Here is a 22,707-nt window from a genome sequence, read left to right on the forward strand (position 1 = left end):
GAGGATTGCTGGCCGATGGATGCGGTAGGTGTTGAGTATCATAAGCAGCCAGAATAGTGGCTCGTAACCACAACGCTATTGTATTCCTGGAAACCTCTGCTTTTACGGATGCAGCAAATGGAAAAAACAGTCTCTTCCGAGTCCGTCTTCGAGAGGCCGACTTGGAGATATATAGGTTCAATGCCCGTACCGGACACAGAAGCAGTTCATCAGAGTCCTGAGAGCCTGCAGTGGTCGACAACAGAGCTGATTCTTTGTGATAAAATCCCATAAGAGTCCTAAGTAAGCTCGACCATGCGGAGTCTGCTCAAACTTGACATGGGTGACATCCAAAGCATTCTCAAAAAAGGCCTGCTCCAAGGGTTCATAAGGAGGGCCATGGAGATGGTCAAGAAGGATGTTCAAATCCCAGACACGAGGGTGAAATTTCGCTTTTTGATCCTCCAACTTAAACGCATTTAACATGGCGAGGAGTTCTGGCACCTTGGAAACTCGCCGGTCGCACTTGACTGCTAAGACGGAGTTCAGCGCTGATAGATACGTCGCAATGGTACTACCTCGTATAGAAAAAATTCTGCCAGAAACTGAAGAGAAGCTGATAACGGATTCAGCTTCCTGAATGTACAAAATTTCTCACAAGACGTGCACTTGTTGTCATAAAGAGATGTCGTAGATACCCGGTGAGCACACGCAATGTCCTTTGCCACCCGAGTAGAATAACCCTTAGTACTTAGAGCTTTCTGTAAATGGTCCAGACGTGAAGACAAAACCTCGCTGGATCAGGATAGTGGAGATGGCTGTGAGGATGACGGAGTAACTGCGTCTGAGGGCGTCCGCCAGTACGTTTCTACAACCCGGGATGTGACGAACCTGGACATTGCTGTCGTCGAGAATATGGCCAGCTGAAACATCTGCTCCCACAACCGTCGAGATCTCGTGGTGCCCTGATTCCGTATCACCCAGACAACCGTGGAATTGTCGGAAGCTATCAGTAGGCATGTGTTCCGCAAATCTGACATCCAATGCTGAACTGCGGGAATGACCGCTTGAAACTCTAGGCTGTTGATGTGTCACCCGCGTTCGACGTTGGACCACAGCCCTGAGACTGTCTGACCGTTGAGGTGAGCGCCCCAACCTAGAAGGGAAGCGTCAACAAAAAGTTCGTGGTCGGGCATCAAGTCTGTGAAGGACATGCCGATGCAAACGTTCGACTCTAGAGTCCACCATCGAAAATACCGGTGAAGATTGTCTGGTCGAGGGAACTTGATCCAAAGGTCGTCGGCTTGTATGTACAGCAGGAGAAAGCGCTGTAATGGCCGAAGCATTAGACGACCCCGTAGCCTCAGATTTTGAGCCAACGTGAGCAGGCCTAGCATTGACTGTCACTCCCTGAGAGACATCGGCTGAGTGAGTCTGCGATCGATGAAGGCAGCTATCTTGTCCAAACACGCTGGTGGGATTCTGCCAAGGTTGGAGTGAGTCAGAAACAGACCATACGTCTCTCTGTTGACGATCCACCCCTGTTGTTCGAGGGGATGCGTGGCAAACGCCAGCTGTCTTCGTAGCCACAGGATTGGTATGATTGAAGAGACAGTCGTCTATGTAAGGATCAAAATCGATATTCCAGAGTTGGAGGAAACGGGTGATTGGTGGAAATGCCAAATGGGAGTACCTTCCATTGGTAGTGACGGTTGGCGAACACAAACCGCAGGAACTTCCTGTGCGGCCAATAAATCGGGACATGGAGTTAAGCATCCTGCAGCCATGACCTGGGGACCGAGCTTGGCCCGCAGTTGTCCCTGAGAGATCATGTGGAAGTGCAGGGTCTTGAAGGTACAGCCTGTTGAACATTGCCATGTTGTTTATCATGCGCATTTTCCTAGAATCCTTCTTGGGTACGAGGAAGATGGGTGAGTAGAACCCCGGGGGACTGTTGGGGGTCTCACACTGTCTCTATGGCGTTCTTGTCTAGTAACGCTTGAATGCTCTCAGTTAACAAAACACTTTGGGTTGGAGAATACACGCGTGACTGGGGCGTCGAAGTCAGAGGCGGCAACACGGTAAGAGGGAGCTTGTAACCAGTCCAAAGGACGTATGGATCCTCTAGAATGGTCCAGTTCCTCCAAAAGATCCCTCATCTCCCGCCTACAGGAATGGGTCGTATCGAGACGACTAGGGGCGGGAGGTCCCAGTTGCGCTGAACCAATCATTTAACTGAGTATGGGCGCTTGCCTCTACCCCTGCTGGGTGTAGTAGGAGGTTCCCGGGAGCACTCAGGCGCACGGCGCTGACCATCACCGGCGGGTCTACCATGGCCGCGTCCTCTGCCGAAGGCTGAAGGAATGGAGTCGTGTCTGGGGATATAGCGACGTCCGTCTCTTCCACGGGATGCCAAAGAGCCACAAAAGGCAGATCCAAGGGCCTCAAACATCGATAACGACACCTCAGTGTTAGTCAGTTCAGCATGTTGTTTATAGACGTCCGGGATCATGTTGTCGAATAAGCAGCGGGACGAAAAAGGATCCCTAAACAGCTTGTGCTTGAATTCTTCCTGCCGATTACAAGGTCCCAGGAAACCGGAGGGTCGAACTGCTGTCATCATCGCAAGAGCCGCTTTCAGGTGTGCTAACAAGTCATAGAGAACGTTGCCCTGCCACTGAAATAGCATCGACAGGTGATCCACACGAGAGGCTTTATCTTCTGTAAGATCCCAGACAGGATCTTGTAAGAATTCTGTGGCGAACTCGTCAACCGTTTCAGTGATTCGTCGTGAGCCGCTCCACTGTCGTCAAAGTCAAAACTGTGTATCTTATAATCGCCCTTTTTAGATTTAGGTGCCTTGATTGTAGATGACAGGGACAACTTAGCAAAATCCGCATCCAGAGAGGCAATGGCGTCCGCCACCATCGGATGTGGGGGAATAAGTAGCTCCGGCAAAAACTGCATTGCCTTGTGATCGTCCGTACCAGGAGACGGGGAGGGACAGTCTGGAAGCCTGTCGGCGATCCAGTCGTAGACCGTCGATGGAGATAAACAAGTGCCGCCATCATCCAAGTCAGGAGCGTCGTCAATGTAGTCCGGAGAGAAATATCTCTCCTCCGTATCATCCCAGGAAACCGGGTGACTGTGATGCCAGTGACCAGGCATAGACATGGACGACCGCGGCTCTGTATCAACACATAGTGTCAGGGTCAGGGGAATGTCAGGGGAGCGCAATTTGAGGCGCCTCGGTGAATGATGAGAAGGTGGTGTCCTAGAGCGTAATGGCGTTGGCATCTAGAATAAGTTGGTGAGTGATCTGGAGCGTTGATCCCTATCTGGTAGACGATGAGGGGAGAGAGATCGAGAACGGAAACAGCGCCAGCAACCACAACGAGGACTTCTAGAGCGACGACGGGATCTGGGAGAATTAGAGCGTGAGCGCCGGTCACGCCGGGAGCGTTCCGCTTCAACACGTATCCACACGTATCCAACAAAGGTGCAGCGACAGGCATCCGCATCAACGTCGGGAGCACCGAAGATAACGTAATAATCAATGTCGATGATGGCGCTGGGTCAGCGCTTAAGCATAGCAGGGTTCTCAGCAACTTCTGCACCTCTGGGTGAGTGAGGGCGTCCGGGTGAGAAAGATCAATGAAGGAATCTGATTCGCGCTGCAGTCCAGGCGTCACGTCCGAAGGAGGCAAAGGAAGCGTCGAGGGAGGCGCTGACATCGGTGATGGTGATGGATGGTGAAGACCGTGAGCCCAAAGAAGAAGCAGGGGACGACATTTTCCATTTCCTTTGCGTAAAACGTTTCTTCTCAGCCGACAAGTAAGCCTTGAATTCCTGTACAGTAAGAGACAAACAATGATAGCAGAGATCATCAAAACCACAAATAACAACTGCACAGTCCGGACACCTGGGGTGTGGATCCTTTGCAGACTTCTGCACCTTACAGAGTGTGCAATATTGTCGAGTCATAATAAAGCTGCAACATGCAGAAAAGCAAACAACATTGAGAACCACGCCATGAAGTAATGGTTAACAAAAAAACCCTATAGTAGAAAATGGAGCAACACCCCTGTAGAACAAATGAGCACGCCCTAACGACGCGACAACAGAGGGAAACCAACATGGCTGCCCCCATTGCAACACGCAAGGCGTACAAATAAACGAAAATAAAATATAAAATGGATAATAACCACAAGATCTGGCAAAGCACATAGGCAAAGGAAACGGGTTGGGGACCAACCTTTACCCACATGTGCGAAGAAAGAAGGCAAACAACAAGGATAGCTAAGGATAATGATGCGAGTCGAAAACACGAGGTAGCCAGGTAAGTGAAGTTAAATTACTGCGAACTTCTCCACCAGTAAGTGAAAAAAGGTAGAAAACCATACCTACCAGTACAAAAACCACTTTAATATCAAAACAGTAGCAAAACAGCGTAAACAAAAGAAAACACGTCTGACTGGTGAGACGCTTGACGTAAAAGTGAAGTTTTGGATTGCTCGCGCATGCGCGATTAGTGAGATCGCATCACTTCTGTTCCTATACACTCGTCGATACATGAGGTAGCCATTCGGTAGAATGGCTTATCAACAACTGTCTGATCTCTTCTAAGCGACTCTTGAGATAATATGCATAAGCCCTATGGTAAGGTAAGTTAAAAATAAATCATTATACACACATACAAGTGTTAATCTCATATCTGTCTATCACTACAGCACCTGAAGGCAGGTGTGAATGTCTTACATGTTTTTTTTGTTGGTAGATCCGTAACTTAAAAAAATATGGGAAAAAATTCCTTCTACTGCTTTCAGAAAACCTCTTCATGGTTTGTGTTGCTAAGTTCAATCAGTTTGTGAAAGTGAGTTGTGATTGTGAGGGTATCGTGGAGACATATCGGAACGCCTACCCTGGAGATATCAAGGATGTGGTCCAGTTGGCCCCGATTATTTGCTTGACTCCACTTGTGAATGATGTAACATTCATTTCTTATGCCAAATCAACTTGTCGTCGCTACTAATAAATTTATTGAAATCACAAGTTGAATATTTTATTGCTTTATTAATATTATAGTAGTTTGTCAACTCTTGCTGGGCAGCTTCAAGACATTGTTTATCCAAAATTGAATATCAGTCCATAATATGCTGACATGTTTACAATACCAGAATAAGTGACTGAAATCACAATCCAATTCTTTACATTTAGTACACACTGAAGACTGTTTACATCCCATCTTAAAAAATAATATGTTATAAAAGTGTTCTGATCCTTCTACACCCACTTACTTACTCTACCATAAAACAATATGTAGGGGTGTGCTTAACTTTTTTCAAGGTGTATATTTTCTAAGGATGCAAAGTGAATACCTAACAGTTTAAAGGATTACGCCCAAACCGCTTTGTGATTTTTTTGTGAATGTCTTACCTGGCCATCACCAGAACACCTACATGCAGGTGTGAATGTCTTACCTGGCCATCACCACAGCACCTACATGCAGGTGTGAATGTCTTACCTGCACATCACCAGAGCACCTTCATACAGGTGTGAATGTCTTACCTGGCCCTCACTGGAACTGCTGCCTGTACTCTTAATGCTGATCTTGTCTACCTCTTCTGCAGTTCTCCGCATGACACGGATGTCATTGCACTTTGTAACTTCCTGTTCAATGAGAAGCATCTGATGATCCATGTCGGAGAAATGGAAGTCTGTTGACTGTTCACACACTCGAGCAAAATCTGCAGTTAGACAGACATGATAAAATCCTCTTAATATCCTGATGCTTGGTAACATGTGCTTACCCTAACAGAAATTAGATATCAATTTTATTCATAAACAATATTGAACTAAACTCACTCAGTTATTAAAACATGATTCCCTTCATGAATTCATATGCTATGAAAAAATATAGCTTTCCGCCAATTCCTGAAATATAATATCTCAATACAGTCATGCCCTGCAATAATACTCTTCGGGATGCTGAGAATTTGGTTAAACAGCTGGTTAATCTGTGGTTCCCATGAAAAAAGTTGCCCAGTGATGCCACATCTTCATGCCATCACATATACTTATCCACTGTTAAGATCAGTGAAATTCTGTGCAAATTGCAATGAACAAAGTTCATGGTACATGTCCTTAGGTTTTCAGCTGCTTAAAAACATTAAGGGCTTTCTTGAATATTCTGGCAAACAGAGACATAAAAGGGAGAATAAATGCCAACTTCTGAAGACATGCCCTCATCTGAGGACTTGCAATATTTGCTGTGATGCAACACACCACGATACAACACAGGTAAACACAAACAAACATTAAATATACACATGACATGCACATTAACTTAACAAAAGTGGCTAGCAATACGTCAGAATAATTTTACATCAATTTATTTTTCCGAAATGTTTAAGTGCCAGATCACAATGCCAGACCACCACATACTCAGGTTGTCCAGGCCTGTTTCTGACAAACAGGGCATCAGACTGGGCCTGCTCATTCCTTGATGTACCAACACTGGAGCACTTGTGGAGTGTTGTCATGGAGGCAGCACCAGCCAGTGTGGTCAGCAATACCAAAGGCAACCACTCCCATGTCAGAAGGCCACCAGGAATGGCTGGTTACTGCTGTGAGGAGATTGGCCAAGTGTCTAGAGTTATCTCCCTTCCATACCTCTCTTGATCCCAGTGAAGGAGTTGAGTCTGTTGTCCACTAGTAGGATAATGGCGCACAGGGAATCAGAGTACAGGGACATGGCGGTCTGCAGGCGCTGTGGCTCTGGGATCATCACGCCGCTGAAGACAGATGCAGAGGTAGTGTAGACAAGGAGACAGGGCTTGGTTATAGACAGGGGCGGCTATGTACAGGGTAGTGTGTATACATAGGGGGTGGATATAGACAGGGTGTGGGTGTAGATAGGGTGGTAGTGTAGACAAAATGACAGGGGGTGCGTAAAGACAAGGCTTTGTATAGACAGGAAGTGGGTGTAGATAAGGTTTTTGAACTGACAGGGAGTTGGTATAGATATGAGGTGGGTATAGACAGGGGTGGATATAGACAGGGGGGTGGGTATTGACGGGGGCAGGTATAGACAGGAGGTGAGTACAGACAGGAGATGGGTGTAGACAAGGGGTAGGTATAAACAGGAGGTGGGTCTAGACAAGGGGTGGGTATAGACAGGGGGGTGGATTTAGACAAGGGGTGGGTCCTGACAGAGGATCGGTATAAGCAGGGGGGTGGATATATGTGGGGATGAGTGTAGACAGGGATGGGTATTGACAATGGGGAGTGGGTATAGACTGGGGTGAGTAGGGTGGGCTGGGCTATGGGTATAGACAGGGGGGGGGGGGGGGGGGGGGGGGTAGACTGGGGGGGGGGGGGGGGTAGAGACATGGGTGGGCATAGACAGGGTGGATGGGTATAGAGAGATGGAATGAGTATACACAGATGTTAAGAGTATAGACATAGGGACCAAACATGTTGATACCCTGGCCTTCAAAGTTTTGAGGTAAATGAGACACAACATTTAAAGCAGCCTTAGGATCAGTAGTATTTGTTACACTGCTATACAAACCCTAGTAGAAGGTTGTGTCATCTAAATTTTGAGTGACCTATGACCCTCCAGTGCAACACAAGCCGGCTGAACACCGGTGGTACATACAAAACAGTTTTGGGATTTTCTCTTCCCTGGTCGCTGACAGTGATCTCTCAACTACAAAAAATTTGCATAAAACACAGATATTTGACCCACAGTATATACGCTTTGGGGTTTCTGATGACACGGTTACTTAACGTCCGTATATGTAAGATGATATCCTGAAATACTGACAAATAATGCTATTTTCTGCGACTGTTTAGTTGTTGATGTAAATATGCATCCTCCATGTTAACACACGGAAGTGATCATGCAGAAAATATCGCTTGGAATCATTCAAATTTTTTAGGTAAAAGTTCAAACGGTGTGGGCAAATGTTAACTTTCACCATTTGGTAAGCTGTGTTCTGCGTTCAATTCAAAAGGTTAGTTGATGCAGCCTTCTACTGGGGTTTGTTAGACTCAGTATGGCAGTGTAACGAGTAACACTGACTTTCCATAGGCTGCGAGAAACAAAGACCACATCTACAAGATGGACATTAACAAACAGTTTCAAGGTATGTTCACTGTGGAGGTAACTGCCCTTGTTTTCTGAGGGTTGGATGCATCGCCTGAGTTACCTGCCTACAATTGCCTAGCTGGTATGTGTTGGGCGAGAGAGTGGCATGTGTTGGGCGAGAGAGTGGCGTGTGTCGGGCGAGTGAGTGCCTGAACGTGAGATGGCATAAGTTCTAAAATTCTATACTTATCATTATTATGATCAAGTTCTTACCCAATTGTGTGTGGTCTGTGCCTGCAAAGGTCAAGGACATCTGTGCAGAGCAGGCGTAGATTATGGGTGGTTTTCATCTGGGCCCCTGAAAGAAGACTGGTTTCAACTCTCCTGGATACAGTTTTCAACCACAGTTGAATTATGAAAAATCAAATGAGGTTGGACACTATTATGCATTAAAAAACTTGTAACCAACATGGTCTAAAAGGCATGAGATGAATATGTTTTTTTTCTTTCAGAAATATTCTAGCAATATTTTGGGGGAAACAATAAATGGGATTCACTTGTCATAGTCTGTAGGGGCACTGAACCAAAGCCCTTAAGCTTCACAAGTACATACTTAATGTCAACACTTCGGAAGTTTCATGATTCCATGACTGTAAGCCTAAAGAGAGGAAAACCCTCAATGCCAGTTGTGTTCTTTCCATCCAGTACTTGCAACTTTATAGAACATATGCTTTATAGAACATTGGCAACAGATGCTGCTTTGTGCATGGACAGACCGAGATGGATGGTGAAGGACTCCTCAAGTCTGGTAGACGGCGCCTGTCTCTCGTCCTCCTCTGCTGCTGGTAACGCTGTTGACATGTTCCTCAGTCTCTGTCTGCCATCAGGACAAATGAATGATCATGTGATATACAGTCCTACAATGTCTGTCTATTACTCAAGAAGACTGTGTTGAAGAGAAGACAAATTCTGGAAACAGTTCCTATTATGACATGTATCACAGACTTTGCCACTGATCAGGAATCCAACTGTAGTTATCTACAAGAGTATGACAAGAGGCAGATGGACTCACTGATAGGCAGGTGCGCCATTGTTGGAGGTTGAGTCTTCATGTACCTTCATGACCCACTCCCGATACTCTCGCTTCTGTGTCTCATGGATATTACTCAGCTCACTCATCCACTTGCTGTTGATCAACTGAAACAATCACTCGCTGCCATATTGAAAGGTGAAATAGATTACCATGACACTTCAGCCGAACACTACAGCACTAGCAGACTGTAAGTGTCATTCTTAAAGGTCACATGCAACGTAAAACACTTTGCAGATTCTGATACCTTTCGGTATGCACTTACCAAAACAAATCATCCAAAATGCTAATTCAGCCTATAAAGTTGAAAAAAAAACATGATAAAAAAAAAAGCGAGTGAAATTGGAGTTCAAATGATTCACTAAATTTCTGCAGGGGGGGAAAAAGTGCAAAAGTGCAACCCAAGCGCAAAATATTGCACTCTTGATATGAGATTATATGCTTATAACTTTGTTCATTTAATTTTTTCATAATCAGGCCCTCCTAAGTAAGATGGTCGAGCGTGTTTCCAGTATTACCCACATTGCTTCCGATAGGGGTGATGTGTTTCTGTTATTACTGCTAAACTACCAATATCGCTGCAACTGTTTCACGAGGGAGCTGCGTTTGTTTACATCTGAGATGCAATTCCTTCAAATTTGGTGCAATTCCTTCAATTACTTAGGGGGGCCTGACAATCACCAATGCATTTTATATATCATGAACATGTGATAACCTTGTTTTTGGTTGCATGTGACCTTTAATAATTTCACTCTCAACTGATTCTCAACAGAAAATGTGTATACAGTTAGTGATCTACAACAAGAGTCATCAGAAGATGACATATCCCCCCGGCCCCCACATGTTTGAAAGGACAAATCATCTGAGAGTTACTCATTGAATTTTTTAGACTAAGTTTGAATTGTTTCCATGGAATTCATGAAAATTATAAATGCCATATATCTGTAACCAGCAAAGTCACAATTTCAAGATGTCTCATATATCTACCAAGATCTGTTGAAAGATATCAAAATGGTTTTCGAGTTGTGCTCTGGGAATGAAGCCCACCCCTGCATTTTGAAACTAAGTCCCAAACATTTCCATGGAAACCAAGAAAATAATACATCACAAAAACCTTTAAAAACAAAAATGCACCACTTTGGGGTCTGCCAAACATATCTAGAAAGTTTTACTAACAGATATTAAGAAGTTTTGAGTTCTGCTCTGGAAATGAAACACACCTCTCACTTTTCAGACCAGGTCCAAAACGTTTCCATGGAAACCAAGAAAATAATAAATCACAAGATCCTGTACATAGCAAAAGGCACCACTATAGGTTCAGACTGATATATCTACCAAGTTTTGCAGAAAAACATTGAACGTTTTTTGAGTTCACCGGAAACGAAACATACCTCTCACTTTTGAGACTATGTCCGAAACATTTCCATGGAAACCAAGAAAATAATACATTACAAAAACCTGTACATAGTGAAAGGCACCCCTTCAGCTTCTGTCTCATATATCTACCAAGTTTTGCAGAAAAATATTGAACAGTTTTTGAGTTCTGCTCCGGAAATGAAGCCCACTCCACCATAAGACTAACACAAAAAAATATAAATGCCAAAAATCTATAAATAGCAAAAGGCACAACCATAGGCTGAGATTACTATATCTATCATGTTTGGTCGAAAAATATTGAACGGTTTCTGAGTTATGCTCCGAAAACAAAATGAGGACGGACGGACGGAGGAGGCGTCGACTATATCCTCCCGCATTACATGCCGGAGGAATAAAAAGTTTGGGATGGTGAAAATCCTTAAGGATATCGTTTAAGTCTGATTGTCATAAAAATACTACCCAAAACAAACTTCTTGCTGATCATACTCCTGGACCAAAATAATACAGGTGGAGTGAGTGACCCATGACAAAGTTACCTATAAGTAACACAGTGAGCAACAAGCCTGTGTCATGACGTTTGAAGCTGGCCTCACCATGACTGGCTACTACTGAATCTATCAACCCTACAATGCTCTCCTTTACCTATTACAATGAAAAATAATATGTTACTTGTGTATTCTCGAAATGTCTTTGTGCAAGAGTGTTGATGTCCTCATCTGCATATGATGTCCCGACATTCTTCAGAGCCTGTTCCATGTCTTCCTGCTGCCTGGAAACAAGATGTGTACAACTATACAGACATCTAAGTAAACACAACAAGATGTGTACAACGATACACACATCTAAATAAACGCAAAAAGACGTACACAACAATACACACATCTAAATAAACACAAGACATGTGTACAACAATACACACATCTAAATAAACAAAAAAGACGTGTACAACAATACACACATCTAAATAAACACAACAAGACATATGTACAATACACATATCTAAACAAACACAAGACATATGTACAACTGACCATTTGAAAACAAAGCATTGGTTCCTTGTTTGTGAATCTACACAATAACTCAAATCTTGGTGTGATCTTGACTGTGAACTTGGACCACACAAGCATCATTAAGAGATGTCTGGATATCCAACTGCACTATTAGATTACCACCTGCTGCTCAAGTAAGATGGACCACTTACCACGCGAGTAAGATGTACCATCTCCTACACAAGTAAGATGGGTGTGTGAGTGAGTTTAGTTTTACGCCACACACAGCAATATTCCAGCTATGTCGGTGGTCTGTAAATAATCGAGACTGGACCAGACAATCCATTGATCAACAGCATGAGCATCAACCTGTGCAACTGGGAACCGATGACGTGTCAACCAAGCCAACAAGCCTGACCACCCGATCCTTTTAGTCGCCTCCTACAACAAGCATAGTCACCTTTTATGGCAAGCATAGGTTGCTGAAGGCCTATTTTACCCTACAAGTCAGATGGACCACCTACTACATGAGGAAAATGGACTACCTACTACACAAGTAAGATGGACCATCTACAGTCCGGTGAATGACTCTTGATTCCCCTCTGGAGGCGCCCCACCTACTACAATATCTACAGTCAAGAGGCTGACACTTGATTACCCTGTTCCCTTGTGGAGGTGGACCACCTACATGTTATCAAGATGCTGCAGGTCCTTGTCACGCTGGTCCGTCAGGTCCTCCACTGCAAGGGCATACGTGTGTTCCAGGTTGAGCAGTGTTTCAAGGGCGGGGGAGTGGATTAAGGTGTGGTACACCTCAGAGAACACCTGGTCATTCGTCACCTCCACTGGGGTTGAGTATGCTTTCACCTCCTGTAAACACATCATTCAGTGAATAAAGTTAGGAAAGTATTTCATATTAAATGTTAGAAACCTGTTGAGGTTATAAATTCTTTGAAGGAGGTCTTCCTTGGGCTACATACAGCGTATAATCATAAGCCCCTCCAGGGCACCCTACAGCAAAGAGCAGGTAACTCTAGCCATCAACCTTGTACCTCACTTTTCATGCAGAACGTATCAGACAGAATGTGGGGAGGTGCATGGCCATACCCCAAGGAGAACTTCCTTCAAAGAATTCATAACCTCATAGGTTTGTATAATTCTTTTTCTCAGAAGAAGTCATCCTTGGGGTACATATAAGCACTAGACAGACTCCAAAAGACTCTAAAGTCAGGGAGTGGTAGTCTGTCTGACGTAAGGTGTGACTGAAGTGGCAATCTACAACCGAGTACAGAAATAGAAAAAATGACGCTTACTAAAACATGTGACTGTCAATGTCAGTCACGCTAACTGGCTGGACTAAGGACAGTAAGGAACCTCACTGTCAAGCCTATATGATTTGATTGGCTGATTGGTAACACACCCATCATAAACCCCACCCCACAACTAATGCTATGGGAGAGTGCAAATACGAGGTACTTGCCAAAATGGAAACTTGTCCACAACAAGCAAAGAAAAATGGACAGGTAAAGTATGGCACCAATATACCATAGCCGGACTAAAAGCTACCACCAGATAACGCCACCAATAAATGGGAGAAGGATAGAAACCCAACATCGAGTGCAAAGCAGAATTAGTCATCTATAAAGCTTACTCGGCTTGAGAGGTACCACTCTGTCCACTGCGGAGAACCAACTGGTCAAACCGAGCATGTTCACTGGACTGTTTGTCAAGTTCATAATGACGGATGAACATGCTCAGTCAGCTTCAAATAGCCACAGAGCAGATCTCCTCAATGAGCAGGGCAGTGGCATACGCCCTAGACATAGCTGCTGCTCAGATGAGCCTTTAATCCCTCTGGGCGAGCTAGACCTTTGTGCATGTACGACATGCAAATTGCCAACACAATCTACCTACAGAGTGTTTGTGTGTCGGCAGGATGACCAGTTTTGCCACAACCTCTAACAACAAACCAGTTGTTTGTCCTAGCGGATAGACACAGTTCTCTTAATATAAGCTTTAAGAGTTTTACACACTACAAGACATGAGCGTTTTGGCGAGTGTTACCTGACAAGGCAGGAACCGTGAAGGTAGGTAGATCGATAGGCCCCATAATGTGAAACACATGATCGATTTTAGGTCGATATGAGTCCGGCAGCTGAATGCTGACCCGATGCTTATGAAACACTGTCAGATCAGGGTCTAAAGACATAGTATGTATGTCCCTGACCCTTCTACCAGATGTGACACCGACGAAAAATATTATCTTCCAACTTAATAGTTGGAGCGATAAATTAGTCAAATCATAAAAGAGAGGACTGGACATCCAATCTACTACAATAGATAAGTCCCATGGAGGACTCGTACGCCAGATGACCTGACGCAATCTGTCCACACCTGCTAAAAAACGCTGCACAAGAGGGTGTTGCCCTAAAGAGCACCCTCGACAGGAATGTGGAAGGTTGGTATAGTCATGGAATAGCCACAGACTGCAGATGCGGCTAAGCCGGTCTCTAACTGCGACTGTAAGAACTCTAATACCTCGAGCACAGTCAAATAAAAAGGATCAAGAATGCCTCTGTTGCCACATCAGTGTGCATAACAGGCCCATCTATTGTCATACTGTGCGTGAGTCGAATCCCTCTGAAAAACGAGATTTGTGTCTGCAGCTGGTGCATTGTCACTTTCTCACTCATAATCATAAGGAAGGGTAGAAGCAAAAACTTCCAGAAGGACACGCACTTCTTTCGATAAGAACTGCAGGAAAAATGAGGTACAAAATTGATGGCAAGAGTTACCTGTTCTTGGATGTAGGGGGCCCTGGAGCTGCCCTGAAGGATGGTCTCACCGGACAAATGAATAATTTGTTTTGTAAACATGTTTTATTACAAAAATATGGCCAGAAGTGTCATAGGAAATTTTATGGACATAAAAATGCTTATATGTGACCCAAGGAGGACTTCTTCTGAAATAGAAAAACAAGGTTTCTCAAAAGTCAAAGGGATGCAGCTCAATGAGTTGTGATGCCTTATACCACAGGGCGAGTGTGGTTTCATAATCTTTAGTCACATGACAGAGTGACAGTTCAGTGAGGAAGAAAAACCCTCATGTTGTCCAGTGATCTTGAAGAAGTGAATGTGGGGGAAGTCACTCATGGTCAGCCCCACAAAATATTGACAGCTTGCAGAGAGAGGCAGGTGTCCAAGCAAGATATCCCACACTAGTACAATCAGACATCCAAGGCATGACTTGTTTGTCCCTACTGTTAGGGATTATGTTTGAGACAGGTGTATGTTCGGGGTTGAGCGGTGCTGTTTTGAAGGTTTCCGTAGTGAATGCTATTTCCAGAGAGTTACTTCCTTACTGAACACTGCAGATTTATTTCATTTAACACTACAGATCTATAGAACATTTCATTTAACACTGCAGATCTATTTTTTTAACACTTCAGATCTATTCTACTGAACACTGCAGATCTATTTTACTGAACACTGAACAGCAGCACCAACGGGTCTAGTTAGTTTTGTTTTGATGGCTAAACTAATCTGCTTCACTATAGGTGTGTCCCTGTAAACTGCTAAACTGTCTTATGGTCTGAATAATCATCTCCCTTTGTCAACACTACCAGGACCTAGTTACTAGTTACCTAGTTACGGGAAGTTACTACGGTCAACAGTGTGTTGTTCACCTTGAAAAACAAGAACCCAAGTCTTCAAGGGGAAACCACTCATGCAGCCTTATGGAGACAATGGCTGTGGTCAACATCTGCAGTAAGACCATTTTCTATGATTTCCACAAGCTCTGGTTCATATCAACAGCATCAAAATTCTCACAATACAGTGAAGGTTGTCTAAAGTGGAGGCTGTCTAAAGTGGAGGCTGTCTAAAGTGGCACTCATGGGGACTGAAGACATCATCTGGTTTACATAGAGCGATGGATTGTAGAGGTGACATGGTTACCTACTACAGGAACAGAACCAGTTCTGTCACTCTCATATAGAAATGTGTCAACTCATACTGAATTATAATCAAATTATCTTTCTTGGAAAACATATCATTTCAATGCGGGATTAATTGGTGACAATACACATCAAGCTGACTCTCGCTATCTGCTGGATAAGACAGCACTGATTACTAAATAAACACCCATTTGGGTGGCTCATTTCATGCCGAGATCCTGGATTGACAGGTAACAGATTGTCAGAACGAACTGACTACATAAGCAGCAGTCAGCAATATCACAGCTACATACCAATGTTGTGCTAGTGTACAATGTCACACTCATAAAATATCCTGATGTCACACAATCAGCAAGGTCAAACAAACAAACCCCCTAATGTCACATAAACAAGTCACAGACAGAAACAGCTTCATGTCACAGAAAGAAACATTCTGATGTCATGCACAGAAACATCCTGATGTCACACACAAAATATCCTGATATCACACTGTTGTCCCGTACAGAAAAATTGTGATGTCACACACAGAAACATTCTGATGTCTCACACAAAATATCCTGATGTCACACCAATGTAACACACAGAATCTATCTTCTGACTATCTGACATGTCACACACAGAAACATTCACATGTCACACACGGGGATATCCTGATGTCACACAATCTGACGTGTCACACATGGAAACATCATGATGTCACACAGTCTGCCATTTCACACATGCAAAACCAAATATCAGTATGTTACACACAGAAATATCCTATTGTCAAACAATCAACCATGTCACAAACTACCCACCTGAGTGAAAGCCTTTGTCCATCGCTTTGCAAGGTCAGCAGATGACACATGACCCATTTGGACCTTCAGGATTACCTCGTCAGCTCTGGCATCACTCAGCTTTTGAGTTTCCTTGGAAACAAACTCTGTGAGGGCTGCTGTCAAATCTGAAAAGAAGAATATGTGTTCAAAATTTGATTTTCTCAATATTAACAATTAAACACCATCTTTTAAAGATAACCATGTGCCTCACCATCCTCCACGTAACAAGGCAGGTTATGTGCGTTGACAAGTCGGCCCACAAACTCACTGACAGATGTTGATAGAGGAATTGTAACTGGCACTGTCACCGTTGACTTCAAGTTCTTGCTCAGAAAAGTATACACAAAGTCTCTCTCTTCAGTGTGGTCCTTCATCATCAGCTCTCAACTACGGAAACAAAGATGCATATCAGTGAGTAAGTGAGTGAGTATGATTTTATTCTGCTATTATTTCAGCAATATTATTTCAACACTGGAAACAGCTTCCCACATTGTCGAGAATCAAACCCTCGACTTCAGTGTGACAAGTGATCGCTTTAACCCCCTAGCAACAGTGCCTCCCACCAATGCATATCATGAATATAATTATTCATTGATTGAACACTATTAAAATATGTGAATGATCAGAACTTAAGAATATTTATCACATTTATGTTGATGGTTAGCGAAACGATTAAATTTTGTGTGAGTGCAGGGATTGAAATTAAGGGGTTTTTTTCAAGTGTGCCTCATGGGCACTGTCATGATAATTTAAGTGTGCTGTTTCAATTTCAGGTGTGCCACAAATTCATGGTCTATTAAACTGAACATCAAATCATAACACGACTTGAAGTGACTGTTAAAGTTGATATTGTATTGTAACATTCACTAATAAATCATGGGTAATAAAACAATACTAGGTATGTAATTTTGTTTATTTACTGATTTCAAACTTTGAAAAGACACTGATGATTAGTTGGCTGTTTGACATGTACACTTTATCATTAGTCATTGTACATAATGTCACTTTAAGTCATGAAAGACAATAATGGTGAAAACATACTTTGATGCCGTTTGGCAAGCAAAACATGTGGGCAAGTTGCTAAGAATTTAACCATGCCAAGTCAAATTTAGTTGTGCCATTGGTGCAAAAGAACTAATAATTTCGATCACTGGAGTGTGTTTTTGACATAAGAGGGGATGCACAAACTGTGGCTGTTCTTACACGATTCAACCTACTGAAAAAAATAATCAAACTGACAAGGTAATGACACCATCTAATGGATGACTCAATGCCTGCTGCAATCTGGAAAGAGTTCCCTAATTATTGTAAACAGGTGTTTGTCTGGGAAACAAAGGTTCAAGGAAGAGGGTTCAGTGTAAGCAGCATTAATTCTTACAAAGCTGACCCTAAACATCAAAGAGTGGTGTGTGACCACTCTAAATTGCTCCCAGTAAATTGCATCCTAACCTATGAACATACCAATACAATAATACTTATTTCAACTAACTCATCCAAAATATGTCAGAACGACTGAACTTGAAAATACAGTGTGTTGATCTAGTTCATATTTGCTGATTTAGATTTACCGTAAACGCTAAACTTCCGTCACAAATTCAAGATATTTTGTTTATCTTCGGATACTTCATTAAAGTTCTTTCACGTCACTGGTACGGAAAACGTCAAACGCCCACTTCTACCAACCCGTGATAATAAATTCACTATGACAGTATTTCAATGACAATCACAGACATCAGTGCCATTTGATGCAGTCTGACAGTGGCTTCCAAACATGGAGAAAATACACCTCTCTGCACCTTACATCTAACACGACAACTACCTTTTGCTTGCTTACATCATTCAGAACGTGTAACATGAGCTGCACAAATACGGAAATGGGAGGTTTGTTGTGGGCGCTGACATTTTGTATACAGGATGCTGGGAAACCTGAAAGGAAGTAGGTCAGAGGTCACCCACGGACTGCGATGGAGGAAAGTCGGTCACCGACGGGTGAGATTCATGCCCCCGTCCCACAAGGTAAGATCGCTCACATAACTCGTTACCACTCTAGGACCATGCTGGAATATACCTGTATGGCTAACCCAAAAAAATACAATGACATTCGCGGTGTTTTCTCAGACTTAGCAGGGTATGTTTGTTGCAGACGTGCCAGCCGCACTTGTGCCTGCTTTGTTCCAGAAATAGGTCAGTCCCTCCGTGAATATCTAATGTGAAAATTTTTCCATATCACATCATTATAAAATAATATCACCGGCACTGTGATGTTGCTAACATCTTTCTAAAGTTAGACCAGTAAATAAGAGTGACGATCTGGACTTGGGGATAAGGAATTGACAACGGTTTCGGCCGAAGTCTGGGAAGCTAGGTCATAGAAGTGAACTGGGTCATTGCGAGTAGATTCTAGAGCTCTCAAGGTGGGGTATCGTGTCATACGGCACAGGCATATTTATCACATTTAAACGTGTTTGACATTATACAACAGCAATACTACAATATGACCTGAACTTTCATTTTTAATGATTTGTGTATTGGTTATTTTGGTCGCTGTCACTAACTTGGTTTTCTAATCGGGACATTCTGAGTTTGACCTGTTTAACGGTGACATTGATCGTAGCGACTGTTCGGACGGACGATTGACATGATTACGCCGGCCGAGCCCACACGGGCTGCAACAACAACCATGTCACGCTGACCCCTCAGTAGAAAATAGCGATATTCAGAAATTGTTCTACGATGCTTAGATATTTACTGACATGTGTGGTTTGTGCCATTGGTTGTCTCCGATTTAGACCTACTTTCCTGATGAGTCAAAATCTGGGTTAGCTTTCATGGTTACGCTCTAAATGCTTGATACAAATAACTGTCTTTGCTGGGATTTCTGAAATATATTCTTTCAGTTATTAATATGGTATTTTATGTGAAAAAGATACATAAATTTGAGAAGTTTACCTGTAATGTTTATACTCTAAATGTGTTATAAGTTGAGAGAGGTGCAGCTAACTTCAAATATGCCCCAATTATCCATCACTTATGCAAAGGTATTGTTGAGAGCATTTTTGTTGCCAACAATTTGATTGACCTAATCTGGCCTAATGTCCATGGAGGCATGTTGAGTGTGAGTCAAGTGTTAGTCATGCAGTGTATCCTGACAATCAGCATGTCTGTCTCATATAGTTCTCCTTGCATCACGGCATGAAAAATGTATTGTTTCTGTAGATATTAGTTAGTCCATGCCAAATTCACGATTCTGAAACTGCTTTACGTTTTTTCAATTTCACATGCACAGACACTGATTACTTTTGTTCATTTTCCTAATTTAACTGTCTAAGTTTTGCTAATATTTCTTATCATTAGTTATTTTTTAATCAGATTTGTTGCTACAAAATACTGAATATCTGAGTGGTCATGGCTTAACATAGAAACACATGGCAACAGAGCATATTTATGTTCTAATATTTTCACATAGTGTCTTGGTTTTTCTGTGCTTGATCTTTGTTTGCTGTTTACACTGCGTTCAGCCATATTTCTGCTACATAAGAGATGTAATTAGCAACAGCATTCCACTGTTTTTCTCCATGACTGACATCATGAAAATTGATCTACATAACTGACGCATAATGGCATGAGTCTACTAAGCGTACAAGTCTGACCACCTGATCCCATTAGTTGTTTTACAGCATGCATGTTTTGCTGAACTGAAGACTACTCTGACCCAAGTCTTTATGTTTAAAAAACAGACTACATAAGTACATGCATACTGACAGGTGATGAGATTAAATGCTTGTAGTGCATGATCTGTGATCACCTGAGTAATGCTGATACTCTCAGCAATAATGATACTTATGACATGAGTTGTGATCTTCTCACCATTACTGATACTTATGACATGAGGTGTGATCTTTACACAATGACTGATAATTCTGACATGGGCTTTTGAACTTGACACCATTATCACTGGTACTTATGACGAGCTGTGATCTTCTCACCATTACTGGTACATGTACTTACGACATGAACTGTGATCCTCTCACCATTACTGGTACTTCTGACAAGCCTTTATGAGCATGACTGCAATATTGCTGATGGATGTTTTCAATATTACAACACTGTACAGACCATATTAAACCCTGTCCTACTTTATACACAACTGTTTTCAGCTGCAACTGTTGATGGTCACAACTCTTACTAGTCTTAGATATTTTCCCACTGATGATTATTGTGATAAAAGGCCAGTAACACATACCATTATGATAGATATTCTGTAATACCATCTATGAGTGAGTGAGTGAGTTTAGTTTTACGCCACACTCAGGAATATTCCAGCTTTATGGTGGCGGTCTGTAAATAATCGAGTCTGGACCAGACAATCCAGTGATCAACAACATGAGCATCGATATGCGCAATTGGGAACTGATGACATGTATCAACCAAGTCAGCGAGCCTGACCACCCAATTCCGTTAGTCGTTTCTTACGACAAGCACAGTCGACTTTTACGGCAAGCATGTGTTGCTGAAGGCCTATTCTACCCCGGGACCTTCACGGGTCATACCATCTATGAAAATGGCATGAAAGTAATACTTGTTTTGATGAATATTGGTAATCAGGCTACATACAATTCTTATTCCCTTGGTTATTTAGATGTGTGGAAATACACAAGTGTTGATTTTCCTTGAGCCAGTGTTTAAACGCCCAATGTTTCAGTGTAGTGCTTGTTTAAGTCTAACACTGCTTGCCGGCTTTGGTAGGCATGACTACTACATCTGATATGTGTTTTGGATGGTAAGTTGCACCTCGTCTGTTTTGAAAAATGTAGTAAAACTTGCACAGAAAACAACAACTATGAAAATATTTATGCACCTAGAATGGCAAAGAATGACCAAGGGAAAAAAAGATATATATATATATATGTGTGTGTGTGTGTATGTATGTACTTCATAGCTAGACTTATCAAATTAGACTAACTGAATTATATATATGAGATTGTTGTAGTTGATGATTATGTGCTATAATGTTACAGTTTATTAGTATTTGATTGCAAGTTTCTAGGTGATAGAGTTAACCTAGTTTAATGTGTTAAAACAGACTGTGATGAACATTAAAGATCAGAGTGGTGAGGCTTTGTACTACATTGTGGGATCACTTATGAGAATTCTGTGTGATTTGGGACAACTAATCCTGCATAATCAACTTTATCATTATTACCCTGTGCAAGGATATCAGTCATAAACTAACTCCCACTCCCAGCAGGGATATTATCTATAAATAGAATTATGACAACCAAGAACTGACTTCATATTCATATTGGAAAGACATGCAGGAAGCAGTCAGTTTGACATGCATTAGCAAAACTTGTGAAACTGGCGTGTGAATGTGTAGAGGTGGGAGGAATTCAGCATACGTGTAATGTCAATGTTGCAGGTACTGAATGTGCGAGTGGATGTACATCAAAGTGTTTATTTCTTGTTTTAAGATAATCAGAAGGGAAGTTCAGAAATGTGGTAGTGACTGTTTCCATTACAGAAGAACCACTGAACCCTGATTCCATGGTGGGAGTGGAAACTGAAGGAAATACCGGTGTGACTGTGGGATATGACAAATAAAACTGATATTCTGATTTGTTACTATTTTCCTTGGGAAGACAGCAAACAGCCAAAATGGCTTTCTGAGCTATTAAAATGTTTTGATGTCTGGCTACTGCTGATGTTTTACCAAAAGTGTGTGACCTTTGTCTGCTGCATCACTGCATAAGTAACTTCTCATGCTGGCGTCTGAACAAATTTGGGGCATAAGATCCAACTCATATATTTAGTCGGCTGTTGGACATTTTCTGGCAGGAATTAGTGGTGAAGAATTTGTGACATCAGTAAGGTGGCAAAACTGAATTTGCAAGGAATTTCTTCTCGTATCTTAGACTTATTTTCTCCAAGTCATCAGACTTTGTAAATGTCTCGCCAATGATGTGTCTTTATTGTGTCATGTATGACAACAAAGGGTTATAATTAGCATATTTCTGCTTATAATTATTCTGTTTAATTAAAATGGGATGTTGTACAGCTCCTATTTTCCAGCATAAATAGTTGTGACTGAAACATAGCGTATTTTGACCAAACCATACCTTTTTATCATTTGACACAGATTAAAATGCTGATCATATTTTGACGATCTTGGAAATATTGCTATAGGAGGACTAAAAGTATACATGATTACAGAAGATTTCATTTAGAGCAGTGGAATATTTGGTATTTACCAGGCTTGTCCCTCAAGTCAGTGAGATGTATTCAATCATGTTGGATATCTTCAATTGATGGATGTCTGTGTGGCTACAAATAGACCTACAGAGGTCACCATGACATTTTAAGATCTGTTATCTACGCTTCTGAGGTTTATGATATATTTTGATTTGTGC

General features: G+C 42.4%; 2 protein-coding genes across 6 annotated transcripts in view; one reads left to right on the forward strand and one right to left on the reverse strand.

Annotated features, from left to right (window-relative positions):
• The window catches only part of LOC137285350 (FERRY endosomal RAB5 effector complex subunit 3-like), a 40,094-nt gene extending 21,869 nt beyond the window's left edge, over positions 1-18,225 (reverse strand). Inside the window, exons 1-10 of one of the 4 annotated variants that reach the window (XM_067817725.1) lie at positions 18,120-18,211; positions 16,512-16,687; positions 16,280-16,425; positions 12,216-12,397; positions 11,208-11,307; positions 9,144-9,268; positions 8,848-8,948; positions 8,345-8,429; positions 6,652-6,773; positions 5,548-5,726 (exon numbers count right to left, since the gene is read on the reverse strand). In XM_067817725.1, the coding sequence (XP_067673826.1) occupies positions 5,548-5,726; positions 6,652-6,773; positions 8,345-8,429; positions 8,848-8,948; positions 9,144-9,268; positions 11,208-11,307; positions 12,216-12,397; positions 16,280-16,425; positions 16,512-16,677 (1,206 nt within the window). In that variant the 5' untranslated portion in view covers positions 16,678-16,687; positions 18,120-18,211. Of the gene's footprint in view, positions 1-5,547; positions 5,727-6,651; positions 6,774-8,344; positions 8,430-8,847; positions 8,949-9,143; positions 9,269-11,207; positions 11,308-12,215; positions 12,398-16,279; positions 16,426-16,511; positions 16,688-17,868 lie in introns of all 4 variants that reach the window. The other 3 variants (XM_067817726.1, XM_067817724.1, XM_067817727.1) reach the window with 3 other exon arrangements.
• Positions 18,226-18,246: 21 nt separating this feature from the next.
• LOC137285352 (nuclear receptor subfamily 1 group D member 1-like) overlaps positions 18,247-22,707 on the forward strand; it is a 70,948-nt gene continuing 66,487 nt past the window's right edge. For both annotated transcript variants that reach the window (XR_010956966.1, XM_067817728.1), the window contains exon 1: positions 18,247-18,316. Coding sequence is in view for 1 of the 2 variants with exons in the window: in XM_067817728.1 (XP_067673829.1) it covers positions 18,265-18,316 (52 nt within the window). In the remaining variant the exon portion in view is untranslated. The remainder of the gene's footprint in view (positions 18,317-22,707) is intronic.

This window comes from Haliotis asinina, chromosome 5 (assembly GCF_037392515.1).
Source record: "Haliotis asinina isolate JCU_RB_2024 chromosome 5, JCU_Hal_asi_v2, whole genome shotgun sequence".
NCBI classification, from domain to species: domain Eukaryota; kingdom Metazoa; phylum Mollusca; class Gastropoda; order Lepetellida; family Haliotidae; genus Haliotis; species Haliotis asinina.